This window comes from Aythya marila (genome assembly GCF_965140915.1).
Source record: "Aythya marila genome assembly, chromosome: 7".
NCBI classification, from domain to species: Eukaryota; Metazoa; Chordata; class Aves; order Anseriformes; family Anatidae; genus Aythya; species Aythya marila.
In genome coordinates this window covers 37,319,235-37,336,134 of record NC_139048.1, presented here as the reverse complement: position 1 = coordinate 37,336,134, position 16,900 = coordinate 37,319,235, and the positions used below count along the sequence as shown (strand labels likewise).

Here is a 16,900-nt window from a genome sequence, read left to right as displayed (position 1 = left end):
TCTTGATGCTTGATATAGCTTTATTAGACTGAAGAATAACTCAAAGTGAGATTTTCTCTGTTAGACATTAGAAACAAATTAGAATCTTCCATGTATATCGCCCAAACCTTCCACTGAATTCCTCATTACCCGTAGTGCTTATAGTGCTAGGGGTCTTTTCCAGTTTTACCTTCCTAGTGCACTATGAGGGTTATCTGTGTATTGATAAGTATGTTGTCTGATGAGATGGGCTGTTTTAATTTATATGTAATGATTATCCAAGTCCATACCAGGAAACCAGAAAAAGTATCCATGCAAATTATAACTTTCTCTTGAGCCTTATGTAAGTCTGAAGAGAGGCTGACTCATATGAGTTTCTCTTGAGTGTCTCAGAGTAGTGTTTTTAACTAACTAGGTAAACTAGCAGTTAATCCGTCCGTAGTAATAAGGCAGAGGCACTATACTCTGGGAGGCATGTTGAAAAGAAAACCTACTAGGATCCATTATAAATGCTGTAAGGAAGCTAAAACTCATGTACCACATATGCTCTGCGTGCAGTTGTTCATCACAGGACCTCTTATCATATCGATGTACCACACTGCTGCAATAGGCATTCCTGGTACAACTCCAGAATATCTTCATGATACACAGTACTTTGGTTTAGATACAGAAGTCAGAGAAATGTGACTGCCACCAATAAGGTACCTTTTGATCAAGTAGCAGTAAAAGAGATGGAAAAAACTGTACTGAAACAATGCCAATGGCAGTGAAAGCAATCAAAACGAGCTGTTACAGTACCTTTAATGTAAGTTCTCTCTGGAATATGTTTCACATGTTTTATTTATTTTTATTATATTTCTTTTTATTTTTGTAGGCTGTGGAAACCAACCTTGCATCAAAGGATAGTCACTGGGTCTATGTAAATGAGGTAAGAAAGTCAAAAGAGACAACATAGCTTGTTACATTCATTCGTCACCATCTTCTGTTTCATGTGTTTTGATACACCAAACTGAGCATACCCTTTTACCATTTTTGCTTTTTGAATGGTACAAAAGGCAAACTGTGGTGCTGTAGCTTGGCTGTCTCAATTGAGTTGGTATAGGTTGAATACCAAAGGTAAAAATAAAGCTTCCAATATACATTGTAGAATCTGGGAGACTTTGTTCTTTCCTTCATGTTGACCTCACCCTGATGTCTATTTTCTAAGCAGAGAATATCTCAAATCTCAAATAAATACATATGTATCTGCCAGAATCTCACCCTTCACTGCTATGAAAGCCTGTACTCACATACCATGAGACAAAAGAGTTGCAAGTTTAGCTTGTTAAGAATATGCAGTTACAAAATATGTGGGTTTTCTCTAGCGCAGAATTGTGTTGGTGTTTTGGCTAAGATCCAGGATAGTATAAATGTAAAATGTGAGATTTCCTCTTTGCAGGAAATGGTATCCTGTCCTGCTACTATGGTGATTTATTTTACCTTAGTACCATGATGCCCTAATGGGAATCAGTGCAAACTCATATTTATAAAGCTGTGGAAAGCTTGAAATGTTGTACCATGTATAATCATTTATAAATCACTGATTGTTAAAGATAAATGGCACAATTTTATATAGTTTTGTTTTCAATATTGATTCATTAAAGGATAGCATGATATCTAAATTAAAAAAAATATTATAATTTAAATGCATAATCTCCAATTTAATAACCAATTCCTTTGTTAATTTCTCATTCCTTTCTTTGCACCTAGCTAATAATTTAGGATAGATTACCTTTAATAGTAACGGTAAATTGTACTGTGTGGCATTAGAAAAGCTCTGTAATTAAGGGGGTGGGGTGGGGAGAGACTAAAATCTCTGTTTGTAAAGGCTTTACAATTTGTTTCTAGGCCTTGTTACATTTATGTACCTCCTGATTTGTCAGCTGCAGTAATGGCCCATTACAAAATATCAGCAAGATGCCCAGAGAGTCTATGTTTATATTCGCATAAAGATAACATAGTGCATATTTCCTTAAACATTTATTGGGAGGGAGTGCTTGTGAATTTGTTATTGCTGCTGTTATTGTTTTGATGTTAAAACTCACTTCATGAAACCCGAATGTGTAACATCACAAATAAAAACCTTCAGCACTCAGGCACAAACGTGCATACATACATACACACACAGACACAAAAGGTGTCTGCTCTTATTTTGAGAACTTCAATTTTTCTCTGTTATGGCTCCAGACTGGATAGGGAGGCAAAATTCAAATCTGAAGTACAAATTAATTTTTCATAAGAAAAAGATCTCAATGTCCATGCATCCCAACAAAGTATAGGGAACTTATTATTACAGGCACAACATGCAATATAAATGAAATGTATTGACAAATATTAATACACATAAATATGTCAACATGCAATTAAATTCAAATAGGTGCATAAACTTTTTCAGCTTCCTGAAACTAGAGAAAATAAATCTTCACTAAAAGAAAAGGAAATTTAGATTACCCTTCCCCCTGTTGTTTTTTGTTTGCTTGTTTTAGGTCTTTGTATGCTTAGAGCTATTGTGAAAAGAAAACACTTTACACATCCACAGGGATGTATCTGTAGAAGGTTGGATTCCTTAGGGCTTGTTTTTTATTTAACAGCATGCATTTCCCTACACTACCAAGAAGTCAAACTGAGTATGTTGTCCACAAACGTTTCCAGCTAGTATCTATGAGGACTGCATGGTTACTTGATGGAAAATACGCTATTCCTTGACTGGGTGTGGTTAGGCAGTGTGATTTGCAGAATGGAATTGACTTTAATTCCCAACAGCCGAATCAGCTCTTTTAATGCAGTTCCATACCTTGCCTGCCAGGTGTAGTGCATTCTGTAAAATAATGCCAAATACATGTGATGAATGCTGATCTTGAACACCCTCTCACTATCTGCTCTGTCTCCCACCTCATCAAGACCATGAAGACCTGAACTTCAGACTTATTTGGCTATAGTATGAACAGCTTTTTAGTACAGTATTATTTCTACAAGAGTTTTATTATTAAATATTACTTGACTTAATCATATTTTAGTGTCTCTGCACTGATAACCAAATAAACTTTTATTATTTTTTTTAATTGTGTCTCTGTCCCATATGCCAGAACAGGAGTTGAATTTCAGAGTTTCAACTTATTTTATCACTTTAATTTTGTTATATAAGCAACACTACCAAGCTAACTTAAAACTGTATGTCTGGTAAGCTTATTACAGTGCAAATGAACAAATGTGGGCCATTAGAGTTGTATTCAAATTGCAGTGCTCTGCTGTCAAGAGCCTGCATTCGTTAGTATTTAATAACCTGAGTCTCTGCTGAGGTATCCATTCAGGTTGGATGCTGCTGGAGGTGCAAAACAACTCAGTCATCTTTGGGAAAAGGGTTGGAAGGCTGAAACATTACATGGCAAGTTTTTCTGGATGAAAGAATAGAATCATAGAATCATAGAATATCCTGAGTTGGAAGGGACCTTTAAGGATCATCAAGTCCAACTTGACATCAAGTCCAACTCTTGACACTCTATGTATTCATTGTCTTGAATACATAGAGACAGGTCTTTTCAGGGAACATCATGCTCTCCTATGTCCTCTTTGAAGTCATTATTTGCCTTTCTCCTCATCTTCCAATATGTCATAATAACCATACTGTTTGAAAAATAAACTTTTGCAAAGCATGTCTACTTTTCTCATTTCAAACATTCTATATTTCAAACTTGCAGAGCTGTTGAAAGTAGTGAAGATACAAGGGGAAAAAAGAAATATACTTTAATCACTTTTTTTTCTGTAATCACCCTTCCTATTTTAGATTTTTTTTTCTTCTTCACTTTTATTTAACTAGAAATACCAAATGATTCCTTGCGTTCATTTTGGTAGTCTCTGTATGTGAATTCTGGGTTAATCATGCCAAGTAGCTAAGTAGCTTTTCAGAAGCCAAAATACATGTGATTTTTAAAACATCCTCACAAAAGCAAACAATGCTTGAGAACAATGGCTAGTCCATGCTTATTGGGAGTTGCCAATAGCCAGCAATTTTGACTCTCAGGAAAATATTTTAGAACATAGTGTTCTGCTTACCTCTGTGCTGTTTATGCCTCATGTTGGTGAAGTGACCTATTGGCTTTGATAGGTGCATGTTGTTTCTTCTTTTGGCATGACACAGGATATTTCTAAGTGCTCTACAACGCTACCTTCCCCCACTACTTTTTTTTTTTCCTGTTTTTGTTGTTTTTATTTTCTATTTTATTTTTTTTCTGTTACATTTCTTTGTCTTTGGTGCCTGATATCAAGCATCTCTGCTGGTAACTTCTGGCATATGTCTGTGGGAGAAGCACAGCAGCAGTACTTGAAACTGAATTTGTATGTGGTTGTACAAGGAACAATTCTCTAGGAGTCTGCATCTGCTTTTTTTTTTTTTTGGTTAGCAACAGTAGTAGATCTGGGGGTATAAATACCACTAGAAACCATGATTCCATTCCGTCATACATTTCATGGTTTAGAACTTTTCTGTGTTCCAAGGGGGAGAGAGAAGATAAAGGAAATCGTTCTGCAAAACTGAACTTTGGACAAATATATATATATATACACATATATAAGTTAAAAACATAATTTTATATCAATATATCTAATTCCAGGTTTGTTCATTCATATATATATGTATATGAATTCATTCTTTTTATGTATACACCAGTTAAATACACAAAAAAATCAACCATTCTTCATGGAAATGAAGTGGCTACTGAATATAACTGTTCCCTCAGATGAGCTGTTTTGGCATCAGGTCCTTTCTTTCATCTTTTTCATCACTATTCAAAATTTTACTTGGAACATATTAGACATGACAGGACAGAGCACAACATTACTAGTTGGAGAGAACTTTTCCTGAAGGACAGGTAGGTGTGAAGAAAGGATGTGTAGTGTTGCGTGTCCTAATCACACATCCTTGCTCTGAAGCTAAGGAGCGGTGAGAGTCAGACTTGTTGAATATCTGTGTGGAAATACAAACAGATACACTGGAGATGACTTTTGTGCATCTCTGACAGAAATGTCCAAGGGATGAGAAATAGTAGTAATGGTAGATTTTGATTTCCCAGGTAGCTGAAAAAGTAATGTTGGGGCACAGACAAGACTTCACAGTTTCTTGTGATTGACAGTGTTATCCCTTCATATTTAAAAAGTTAAGGGCAATAGTCAGTTCAGACTTCATTAAGGCTATCAAGAATAGGAATAATGGACTTGAGTTAAGAGGTTCTTCCACTTGACAAATTCAGGGAAGTACTAGGGCTTTTAGAAAGGTAATATGATGAGTATGGGATGTCAAAAGAACTGTGGAGTTCTGTGAAGAGAAGACATAATAAGATATTTTGGTTCAGTAAGGATATTTTTACAGATCTTGAAATCCAAGAGGCATTCTACAAAAAAGAGTGGGAAGAAAGGTGGATAACTGAGGAGGAATGTAAAGGTATAATGAAGAAAATGATTACAAAATCAGATTGAGCAAAGTGACTCATACCAGAGGTCAAAAAAGCAAAAAGAAAAGATTATACGTAGTAGAAGGTAAAGTGTAATGATTACTAGGGAAAAAAAACAAGTGAGATTTGTGTTTTTAACTAAATGTTTTTATTGACATACCTGATTCTGGCTTTATAGAAAGTATTAATTGAAACCAGTCTGCTAAAAAACAAGCAAACAAACAAACAAAAAACAAACAAATGTTTTAGCAGTACCAATTTATTTAGATAAATCTGAGGCAGTCCACCAGATGAAATCTAATATTGTCCTGAGTACATTGGCTGTGGCTACAAAATAACTAGTAAGCATCTGCTGCAGGAGCAACATGGAATCATCATGGTTAATAAACAGAATATGAATCAATACTGTTGTGGTCTTGCAAAACAATCAAATCTAGTTCTTAGATATATTACTGGAAAAATCTTTTGTAAGATAAGGGAGGCAATTATTTTGCTCTGCTTGACATCAGTGTGGACTTGTTGGAACCATATGGCAAGTTCTGGGCAAGACACTAAAACAAAACAAGAGGATGCAGAACAATTTTGAAAATCCGGAGAGAGCACCTAGCATGATGAAAGCTTGGTAAAATATGACCTATGAGGAAAGGCTGAAATTATTTTTTTTCCTATGAAACTCAGAAGATGAAACAAGTGTATAGCAGAACAGATATAATTAAAAGAAGAATGTGATCACATGTTCATTCTGCAAAGATAAGGGAAATGCAATTTAATCTTCAGCAGTAAAAATTAGATAGGGTATTGGGAAATGATTTATAATCTAAATGTTGTAATGAATAGGAGCAACTTCCTCCATTATCTTCTTCCATCTCATCATCTCTATCTTCATACCTTGTTCTATTTTTGTTGTTGTTCTTCTTCATTTTTCAGCACCCTACTCACATTATCTGAGTGTGCTAAATATTTTCAGATCTCAGTTTGGAAAGACAAAGACAAGTGTATTATGAACACCACTGGGTATTACTTTTCAGATCTGCACCTTCTGTTCTAGGTTATTTTACGTACCTTTTTTTCAGTATGTTTATGACAATGACAGTTTATACAAATAATCTCCGTATATGCTTCTGATGAAATAATTTATTTGCTGACAGACATGAAATTTATGGGAATTGTGTCTCATGAAACTCTATCTCAAGCCTGCTATTGGGCAAGCCAGAGCGATTATTTGATTACTTTTTGTTAGCCAAATCCACCTCTGGGGTAGCTCCAGAGATTTGACTTAGCCAGGGATGAATGTACCATTGTATTTCTAGATATCAGTTATTTGAAATGTATATTGTGATTGTACATAGATTTGATAGAAATATACATAGTAATGAATTGCAGACACTGTCATTGCTATAAAAATAAATTTAGTTATAAGGTGTAAAAAATAAGTCAGAAAAACAAAGGTTAGAGCTTCTACTTGAGTACAGTTTTCATTTGTTGCTTTTCATTGAACTGATCATTGAACTGATTCTTGATGGTTCAGATTAGCCCTCATCAGATCAGATGCAAAGGGGCCTTTGTTATTAACACAAAATAACCTATTATTATGCTGATTTTTCAGTGTTAGAATTAGCACATCCTCTACCGCATGGAATAGCAAATGCTGAAATTCAAACAATATTCACTTCTAAATTCTCATCTGGAACTTTAGGGATTGTGGGGAGAACTGGTGGAAATTTCATGACATTAGTTCCTTACTGTGTAAATTATCAAATTATTACATGGAACTCCATAGAAAAGGTATGTACTGTGGGGAAAAAATATTCCTAATAATCAATTAGCTACCCATGTGGGTAGTTGTCATGGCAAGACACTTAAAGAAAGAAGGAAGGAGTTCTTTCTAATAAAGCAAAGCTTTGTTACTTTGCAAAAACTGTATCGTGCATTCTTCCATTTCATTTTTCTGTGAACCACTGTAAAGTTGCCAGAATTAAGCTTTGTAAAGGAGAAAGGAATCATAGTCTTGATTGCCCAGGTAGCCCTGATTGCCCTGCACTAGCACACAGTTTGCAACATTTGTGTGTGTTCCTGGGGACTGCAAGGTGGATTATTCAATACAATTCAAGTTAGAATTTAATGCTGTGCAGGGTAGCTTGACTCTAAGGCTCAGTAAGGCTTATTTCTTTATCACTAAGAAAAAACATGTTCTGTTGTTTTTCATATTTAAAAACAAACAAAAATCAACCAAACAACCTATGCTACAGCACATGGATAGCAGAAAGGTAAGTTGTATTTGTAATTGCTCTTGCAAAATCAAAGACACTTTTTTATTGTAAGAATATTCTAAGCCAGCCCATCTTATTGTGCTAACCTGAACATAATAAATAGGGCTTTTCAAATCCCATCAATATCTTTATTTTGCCGATTATATACAGTGCTAACCATAAATACAGGTATTTAAGCATTGGGGACCATTTTTTTATTGATGAAAATCTGAAATATATAGCATAAGGCTAAAGGAATAAAGTAGTCTACAGATTCTAAATCATAGGAAAGCAAAGTATTCAGTAGTTAGAAGATTAATTAAATTCATGTAAGCTTCAACTCCAAAATAAAACTAAAGTCTAAATAACATCAAGAAAAAATAGATGCTTCTGGATATTTTATATTTTTAAATCCATGAAAAACATTGGAATGGAAAAGTTGGAGGCAGTGAGCACTGGCAAACTACTATAGCAATTGCAACTGTAAATTATTTGGATAAATTCTTCACAACTGTGCTGAAGAACTGCACTCCTACTTGTCAGAAGTACTCAGAGTTGAGGATGAGAAGGGAGAAAAGAAATAGGAAGAATGCCTTGTAATTTCTGCAGGAGTAGTAATAAAATGATTTGAAAACATAACAAGATCACAGGTTTCATCTGTGGTAGGAACTTAGAGTGTTAAAAGGACTTGAGGAATTCCAACCTGTGTTGAGATAATGTTATCCAAAAGGTTTGGGTAACCACATTCACTTGAACATGAGTCAAAGTTCAGACAACAGTTCACCTTATTCTTCCTTTCTGGGCTGTTGATGCGTTCTGAATGATGGTGGTGGTTCTGCTAGCACCTGTATTCTAGAGCTTCAACAAAAGCTTTCCCAAACTCAACCCAGGTGATAAGACAGAACGAAGTACAGATAAAATTTCTGTTTTATCAATGCTTTTCCCCCTCCACTTTCAGAGCATTTGCTCAAAATGTGCTTCTGCTAATTCTTCACTGGACTTTTGCTCAATTTTCTCATGTCTGCTGTTTTATAGGTCTATTTTCACCGCCCTTTCTGAAAGAGGCAGTTTGTTATATGAGGGATGAGAAAGTGTTCCATTGTCTTTGTCCTGGTGTGACGTATTTCTTGATTTCCATCTCTACCCTGCAGCTTCTGCCAATAGTTATCTCTCCTTTTACCACATAGGACATACCTAGTATTTCTGCAGTTAGTCATCCATTTTCTTTCAGAATCAAATGGCTTCTCAGTCATCATCCGGGCACTTCTAGAAGAAAATAATGATGTCAAGATCTCTATAAAATATTTTTCAAAGATTGAGAAAAATAAGCAGAAAATAGCATGGCAATTATCAAATAAAGTGTGTCTCAGCAAGCTACTTTCTCTCTCTTTTTTCCCCAAGGGTAGCATGTAGAAAGATGTTAGGTTGTGCGTGATGAACAGTGCCTTTCTAGTGCAGGGCTTGTAGAGTAATCTTGGGGAAACTTTTGACTTCAGAAGAAAAATCCCTTATGAATGCAGTGTTCTTCACTTTTCTTTAGATTATTTTTTTTTTAATTTGGCTAGAAATGCCTATGTCATGCCGTATGAGTAACCAACATTCAGACCCACAGTCTGACTGCAAATATACTGCATATAGTTATAAATTTATTTTTTAACTTTATAACTATAACTAATTATAGTCATAACTGAAAAATAGTTATGGCTTCACTTTTGCTTAGGTAGAACCAGGACTGTCTGAAATTCTACTCAATCTTTCTGTCTATATGCAAGGAAGTTCCAAATTTTCTTTTAGAGAATTTCTGTATGTGATAATGCTGGTATTTATTCTGATAATAAGAAAATAAATCTTTTATGCTTCCCCCTGCCTTATTTTGTTTGAATAAGGCAGAATTTTTAACAATACTTCAAAATGAAAGCAGGGCAAGCATTCTAAGATATGCATAATCTTTTAAAATGATACAAAAATGCACAGTTTAAAAAAAATTAACTAGAATACTAGAAAACTGGATTTTTTTAAAGATCTAGCAAATTACACATTTCAATGCAAAATTTAATAATTTACATCTCTAAATTTATTCCAGTTCTATTCCAGTAATGTATATTTACTACTTGCCCACAGAAATCTTTTGAATGCTATCTATGGTACTACAGATTTTTTTCCCAAAAATGTATAATTTTCTTATATGCCTGAAATATAGATGTGTGTGTACGAAACTTGACTGCATATGCACCTGCATCCTGCTCAAAGTAATTTGTAGGGCTCAGAATTTACCTAATTCTCTTGCTATTGAATTACATTGAAACAGTCTTAGTCAGTTAGAAGCAAGGTTAGATGAGCATGTTGTTATGAGTTCTTTTGTCAGTGAAATACACATTAAAATCAATGGCAATTTATGTTTTGTCTAGCTTTTAATAGCTGTCATTTTGCATGCTTTTTTTTTTCCTGAGATAATTACTTTTTATTATGGAATGATGTTTTCTTAAATCAGAGGATCTTTTACTATATAGGCACTCACTATGATTTGAGACAGACTTCTGGGCACCCACTGAAGAGTCTAACTAAAAATAAAGCTAATTCAATGAAATTATAATCCTGTAGGGATTTTTAGGGGCATTGGGTTAAAGGAAAAGAAGTGAGCCAATGTCAGATGTGTGGGAGGACAATGAGGATGGCAGTGGGACAGGTTTGTATTAGAATGTTTTCTGTGATATGAAAAATGTCCACAACTTAAAGGATTAACCTATATATATGTGTGTGTGTGTGTTTGTTCATGTGGGATGCAGGGAAGGCAGAATAATGTTAAGGTTGAACAAGTCTATCTACAGAGTGAGCTGTCACAAATGTCTTAAAAACTGTTTATTGTGAAGGATATTTTCTGAATTTTCAACTACTGAACAAGTGTCCATTTATAGATGTATGTAATGCATTGAGAGGAGCAAGAATAATCTATCAAATAGTGTTGATCCTAATGCAAAAATTCTGCATATATCTGCAGCTTTGTCTCCATGAGCATCCTTGTTCTCATTGCCATTCAGTTTAATCTTCCAGATTTCTCAGGGATATTCTTTCTGGAATTCTCTTTCTGTTCTTTAAATTATTAATGTCATTAAAATTTATATTATTCTGTCATTACCTCTAAGAAAATAGAGATTGTAATGTGAAACATAATTGTCTCATTTTGCAATTTGTGTTATGATAGTTGGGCACAACTAGGGCAGATTTAAATATTCCCCCGAGCAATATGGATAGGTATTAAGAACTAACTGAAGTTCTTTTTGTGCAGATAAATAAATAGATAAATGAATTCCCCCAAGTGACCAATATAGGTTAGCAAATAGATAAATTAATGCTACAAATTCTTGGAGAGTGAACTTTGCCATTAATATGTCACATTAACAGAAAGTAATATTTAAAGGAATACCTTTTCAGTGTTGAGTTGGGTGGTGAGAACTAATAGTCAGATTTACACTTATGTATGCCTGCCAAACTATTTAAGCGTTCCCTAAATTATTTGGACTATCCAAATTCTTTCCCTTAATGAAGGGGAAATACAGCATAAGGACACATATATAAGAACATCCTTTATTCCTGTGAAAAGTGCTCTCTCTTCATCCTCATTCAAGAAATTCAGTATTTACAGGGCTGACTGCAAAATGCTGTTTGAGGTGAAGGGCAATTTTTCTTCCTTAAAACATCCCAGAACCAAGCAAACGACACTATCTGTATTAAGTAAGGATTTACCCCTGTTGAAGTAATAACGTCATGGGTTCACTAAAGTTTGAAAGTGGGCATTTAGTATGGAATTTGGTGAGGAGAGCTTGCATGGCCAAACCAATTCATAAGTACTATTTAGAATGCAGTGTTCACACCTAGTACAGAAAGTAATTAGTGTGCTGTCTTGTGATGTGCAACAATCCCTGACTAAGATTGGAAAATTGGGGTACATTTGTTTGGGGAAAAAAAAAAAAAAAAAAGCTCTAGGATGGTAGGATGGTATTAAATGATTTTCTTAGTTTTCTGTTTCACATTGTGAAGAAAATTTTCTTATGATGCACAGGAAAGAAAAAATATAACTTTTAAACAAATAATAAGATGAGTAGAGTTTAATTATAAGATCAGTGAGAAATGTTTTTTCCTCTGTGACTTAAAACTATTTATTGAATATATGCTGTTACCCAAACGGATATAAATGTAAGAGCCAACTTCACATATACTTATTTCTTCTTTCTTGAAGAAGAAAACCTACTCTGTAGGTTTTTTTAATTTTTTTTTCTCTGTATTTATCACAGTCAGAACACAGGTGACCGTTCTACATGTGACATTTAAAATTTCATGTGCTGCTAAGCCAGAACTATGTTTTTCCTAGAAATGAGTCCTTAGGGCCTACTGACACCATGCAAGGTGAAGGGCTGCAGCCATGCCACTAGGCCAGGGAAACACAGCCAGGCCGCTCTGGCGAAGGGTGGTGGTCACCTGTCCCCCTCCGCATTTCAGGCACTCAGCCTCACTGTTCCACTCGTGAAGCCGCCCCAGGTGCCCCACAATTGCTTTGTAGGTGCCCCTACAGCCACGTGGCTGTACCACCACCCTGGCTGGAGTCAGCCTGTGGTTGGCCTTGAAAGGCCTACCTGTTTTCTTCTTTGTACAGTGACTAGGCTCTCCCATACATGTGGCATGATTTAACTGAAGTTTTGGATGACTCATGGTCTTTTTCTCAAAAGATATCTTCTGATTCCAGTCAGTCTGAGTTTGCCAGTCAAGGGATGCAACCTAGAGGGTTATGAGTTAAAGGTATCCCACAAACCTGTTTCCCCCTCAGACCGTGGTGGCAGAAACTTAAACATCTTTTGTGGCATTAACACCCTCAGCCCCAGAGAGGAAGAATCAAAGGCCGCTCTCTGAAGGACTGTTCTAGAGCTCAAGGGTCTCCTGCGGTGACCCCCTGCAAGGCAACAGGCACAGCCCTGAATTTTCTATTAAGACTCAAAATCTTTGGCTTCTTTTAGAATATATTTATTTTTGTTTTTCACCAGTTGGTCTGTCATTAATACAATGAATGTTACCCTCTATGAAGTTAAAAATTCATGTTCCTAAAAAATGATGGGAAATCAGCAAAGAAAAACTAAATTGAGCCAAAGTTACAATACTAGTCAACCGTAACAAGTAATTATAACAACCCCACGGTCATTTCACTCACAGCTTGACAGAGCAAATGGCAAGAAAATAAACTATTTTTTCTTGAATGTTAAAAGTACAGAGTCAAGTTCACTTCTGCTGATGACACATCACAAGGTGTGGGCTGTGGTAACAAAACGGACGAGTACAGCAGTACAAATTGTTAGCAGCCCTCTGAGAGACCTTGGCAGTGGGGTGGCCCTGATCTGCAGATTGCAGACAACCTGTGCTTGAGATGGGCTGATGTGACTTGCAAAGCTGCTCGTGGCACTGGTATGCAGCTTGGATGTCAAGCCGTTCCTTGAGAAGGGTGCGCCGGAGGGAACGAATGCAGTCTGGTGCAACTGCCTGTCATTTCCCATGGTGAGCTCCTGGTAGGAAATAGCCATCACAAGCTGTACCACTGTTATGATTTCAAGATCAGCTAAGACCATGATTTTCAAACTATTTGTTCCTAGGGTAAAAATAGAGGGTTTGTTTAGATACAAAATACATAAAAGCATGTGGTTGAGTTGGCTTCAATTGCAATTGAAGTAGTCAGAAGGAGGCAGTCAGTAGATGCAGGCTCTGTCCATGACCTTGAGGTTTCCTCATATCTTTCTGTGATTCTGTGGACAAAAAAATACTACAGATCATACAAAAGGAGGGCTGTGAAGATGGTGAAAGGTCTAGAGAACACGATGTATGAGGAGCGGCTGAGGGCCCTTGGTTTGCTCAGCCCCGAGCAGAGCAGGCTGAGGGGAGGCCTCATGGCGGCCTGCAGCTCCCTCACGAGGGGAGCGGAGGGGCAGGCGCTGAGCTCTGCTCTCTGGGGACTGCGACAGAACCCGAGGAAATGGCATGGAGCTGGGACAGGGGAGGGTGTCAGGAAAAGGTCCACTCTGAAAGGAGGCTGGGTGTCAGGAAAAGGTTCTTCACTGAGAGGGTGGTCGGGCACTGGGACAGGCTCCCCAGGGAACCCATCACTGCACCAAGCCTGTCAGAGTTCAAGAAACATTTGGGCAAGACTCGCACATGTATGGTCTGATTTTGGGTGGTCCTGTGTGAACCAGGAGTTGGACTTAATGGTCCTTGTGGGTCCCTTCCAACTCAGGGTATTCTATGATTCTATTTATCCCACATTATTCTGTATGCAGAAATTCGCATTCATGTATGTGTCAATCCCTACCATAAAGTTTCACGTACTTTAGATTTCATAATGTAGATAACCTCAGAAGTCTTCCCTGAGACATTATTATAAGGATTAGTCTGAATAATTTACTGTTTCTATGGGAAAAGTACTATCTTGCAACATTCTCAGATGTAGGGGCCATATTTCCTAAAGATGGTAATGTTTTCTATTTGTTGTTTTGCTCTGAGTATGTAGTAAGGTTCTATTCTGTTAAACCAACATTCTTTCTATATACATTTTGTTTGAAGACTTTTCTTGTTTTTTACTTAGAAACCTATTGAGACCATCTTGGTGCTTCTCTGTGAGGAACTACCTCCGCAATATGTTAGTATTGCCAAAATAGATGGTACTGTGTTAAGCTGTTTTCTTTTGTTTCAGATGATTCATTTAAAAAGTGCTGTTATCAAACAAAAAATATGAACATTTGTCCTAGATAAAACACACACATCTGTAACTTTTTTTTTTTTTCCACTGTTCATTTAAAAACATTTATCAAATAATAAAAGATAAATATAAAATGTCTAGGCAGGTATATATTCTTAAAAGACTGTGTCTCCATTCACAGGAAATCACCGATAATGAAATATTAGAGTTGGTACATAGTGCTCTGGGGAGGATGACAGTTATCCGGCAAATTTTCCCGCTCTCAAGAGACAACAATCAGAGGTGCATGAGGAACAATCACCGAATATCATCACTGCTGTGTGATCCACAAGAAGGCTATCTTCAAATGCTGCAGGTCAGTAGCTGTGCCTAGCAGAGAAGTCCATTTTAGGAGTTTGACATGAGATAGTTTTCGGTGACTGAATTACCTCAGAGGAAGAATAAAATTAATGCAGACAAATCTGCATATAACTTTTGATCAGCTTTTCCTGATTTAGTTCTTTATTTCCCAGAAATGAGTTCCTTAGATACGATCTTATGTCCATTAAGTACTGGAAAGCAGCTGCACTAACTCAGAGGTGGTTTTGGATATGTCATGCTTTAACAATTCTCTTTGTATGTGGAAAAAAAAAAAAAAAAAAAAAAAAGTTGTGCTGTTCTATTATAGTATTGTGGTGTCACAGTCATATTTATGCCTATTAGATATCTGATGTGAAAGAGTTAATCTGGACGGATAACAACTTTGATCGGTATTAGACTGTGGAGCATTTCATATTTAGTTAAATGGACCGAATCCACCTGATGTGCTCAATCTGTCCCATTTCAGTAGTCTCAGAAGTCTCTCACAGCTGATAGTTTTTTGAGCATGTGAAACAGACACTGCTAGTTTGAGTTCCAGATTTTGGTAATAGGTTTGACTGTGATGCAGGCACTGTGTCAAGATTTCTTGGTAATTTATCCCAGTTATTAGAATTTTTCTCGCATTAATTTCAGCTTAAGCCCAGTTTTAGTAGCTATTTCCAACGATAGTGCAAGAATTTTTAATCGGGTCTTAGGCTTTTGATAGGACTCTCTGTGTTTCTAGTTTACTTTAGTTATGGCTAAGAATTTCATCTGTAGTACTTTTTAAGCTGCTGGATAAAACTGAAAACTTTAGTAAGATTGAGCGTGCAAGCTTGGTGACAGCCTTTTTACTGTAAGTTTGATCTCAGCCCCAGATGGTGTGCATATACAAATGTCAAACCTGTGAGTTGGGAAGAATGGGTGCTGTGTGTGAGGGTGAGTCTATTTAGGGTTTGGTTAGGCTGTGGGGAAGAGGCTGTCTGCAGTCTGGGCTTCTGCAGCATGGTCAGGAAAAGGGCTCTTCCCAGGGGTTAACTCACTCTCTGGTTTGGAAGAGCTTCTGCAGAGCAAGGTGTGAGGCTTACAGGAAATCAGAAGAAGAAGGGAGAGAGATGCATAGGGAGAAGGTTTTTTTTAAGTAACGTGGATACAGATGTATGTTATACTTGTTTGGGCCCTACTAAAAAAGGTTTTAGCTGTAGGAACTGAAACCTTCAAGGAAGGGAATTTCTTCCTTAAAGAGAACCCCTGCCTGACTCAGGTCAGAGTGGGTTTGGGGGGCAGACTTTAGGAAATGTCCATAACATGCACTGTCTCTCTGAGCATTGGTCTGCTCTTTCTGTGTAGGGAAAGTCTCTGCTTATCTTGGTATTTGAAAGAAAAAGACACGTTTGATCTTTGTTATCAACTTTGAGGTATACTGTAATGAGAACAAAGGCCACTCGTTTCAGAGGATCAAAGCAATTTCTAGTATGTTGAAAAAATTATCTATCCTGCACCAACAAATCACTCATTGGGGAACAATCTTGCATTATGACAGGATTCTGAGTATTTCTGTCTATGCTGGTTTATGCATAATGTAATTCAGAGACTCATCTGAAGGGCTGGCAGACACCTCTCTGAGGAAGTTATTTGCTAAACCAGTAATTGGTTTGCTAGCATGAATAGCCTCACGCCCTGTTACTGAAGTTCACTGACAAAGGACTCTTTAGGAATCTAAATACTCTTCCTACTGCTTCACAAGTGTGGGTTTTGAGAAGCAGAACATCTTCAGCATTCAGATTTTCTGTCCTTTGGAAATATTATACTGCCTTAGAAACAGTTATTAAGAGAATGGAACAGTAATGTTATTCTTTATTTTCCTTCTCAAGGAACTTAGAAAGAAGAAAGGTGGAGAGGTATATAGGTAATATTGTGGAACTTGATTCCATACCTTTCACATCCAGCTACACTGAAAAGGAATACTAAGAAAATTGAAGGGCAGTGTTCACTATTACCAGTCTCTCAGATTAACCACGCTCAGTAATCTTATGTTATTTTTAAGTTTCTACAAGTTGAATATAGGATGTTTTTATCATACACTGCTATATCTGAAGCATATCTGCATTTTT

The 16,900-nt window shown here is 36.6% G+C and overlaps 1 protein-coding gene across 1 annotated transcript in view; it reads left to right on the top strand.

Moving 5' to 3' along the window:
• GRID1 (glutamate ionotropic receptor delta type subunit 1) overlaps positions 1 to 16,900 on the top strand; it is a gene marked incomplete at its 5' end in the record, with an annotated part of 538,355 nt that overhangs the window by 413,655 nt on the left and 107,800 nt on the right. The window contains 2 exons of the mRNA XM_082765290.1: positions 854 to 907; positions 14,629 to 14,802. Coding sequence (XP_082621416.1) covers positions 854 to 907; positions 14,629 to 14,802 — 228 coding nt within the window. The remainder of the gene's footprint in view (positions 1 to 853; positions 908 to 14,628; positions 14,803 to 16,900) is intronic.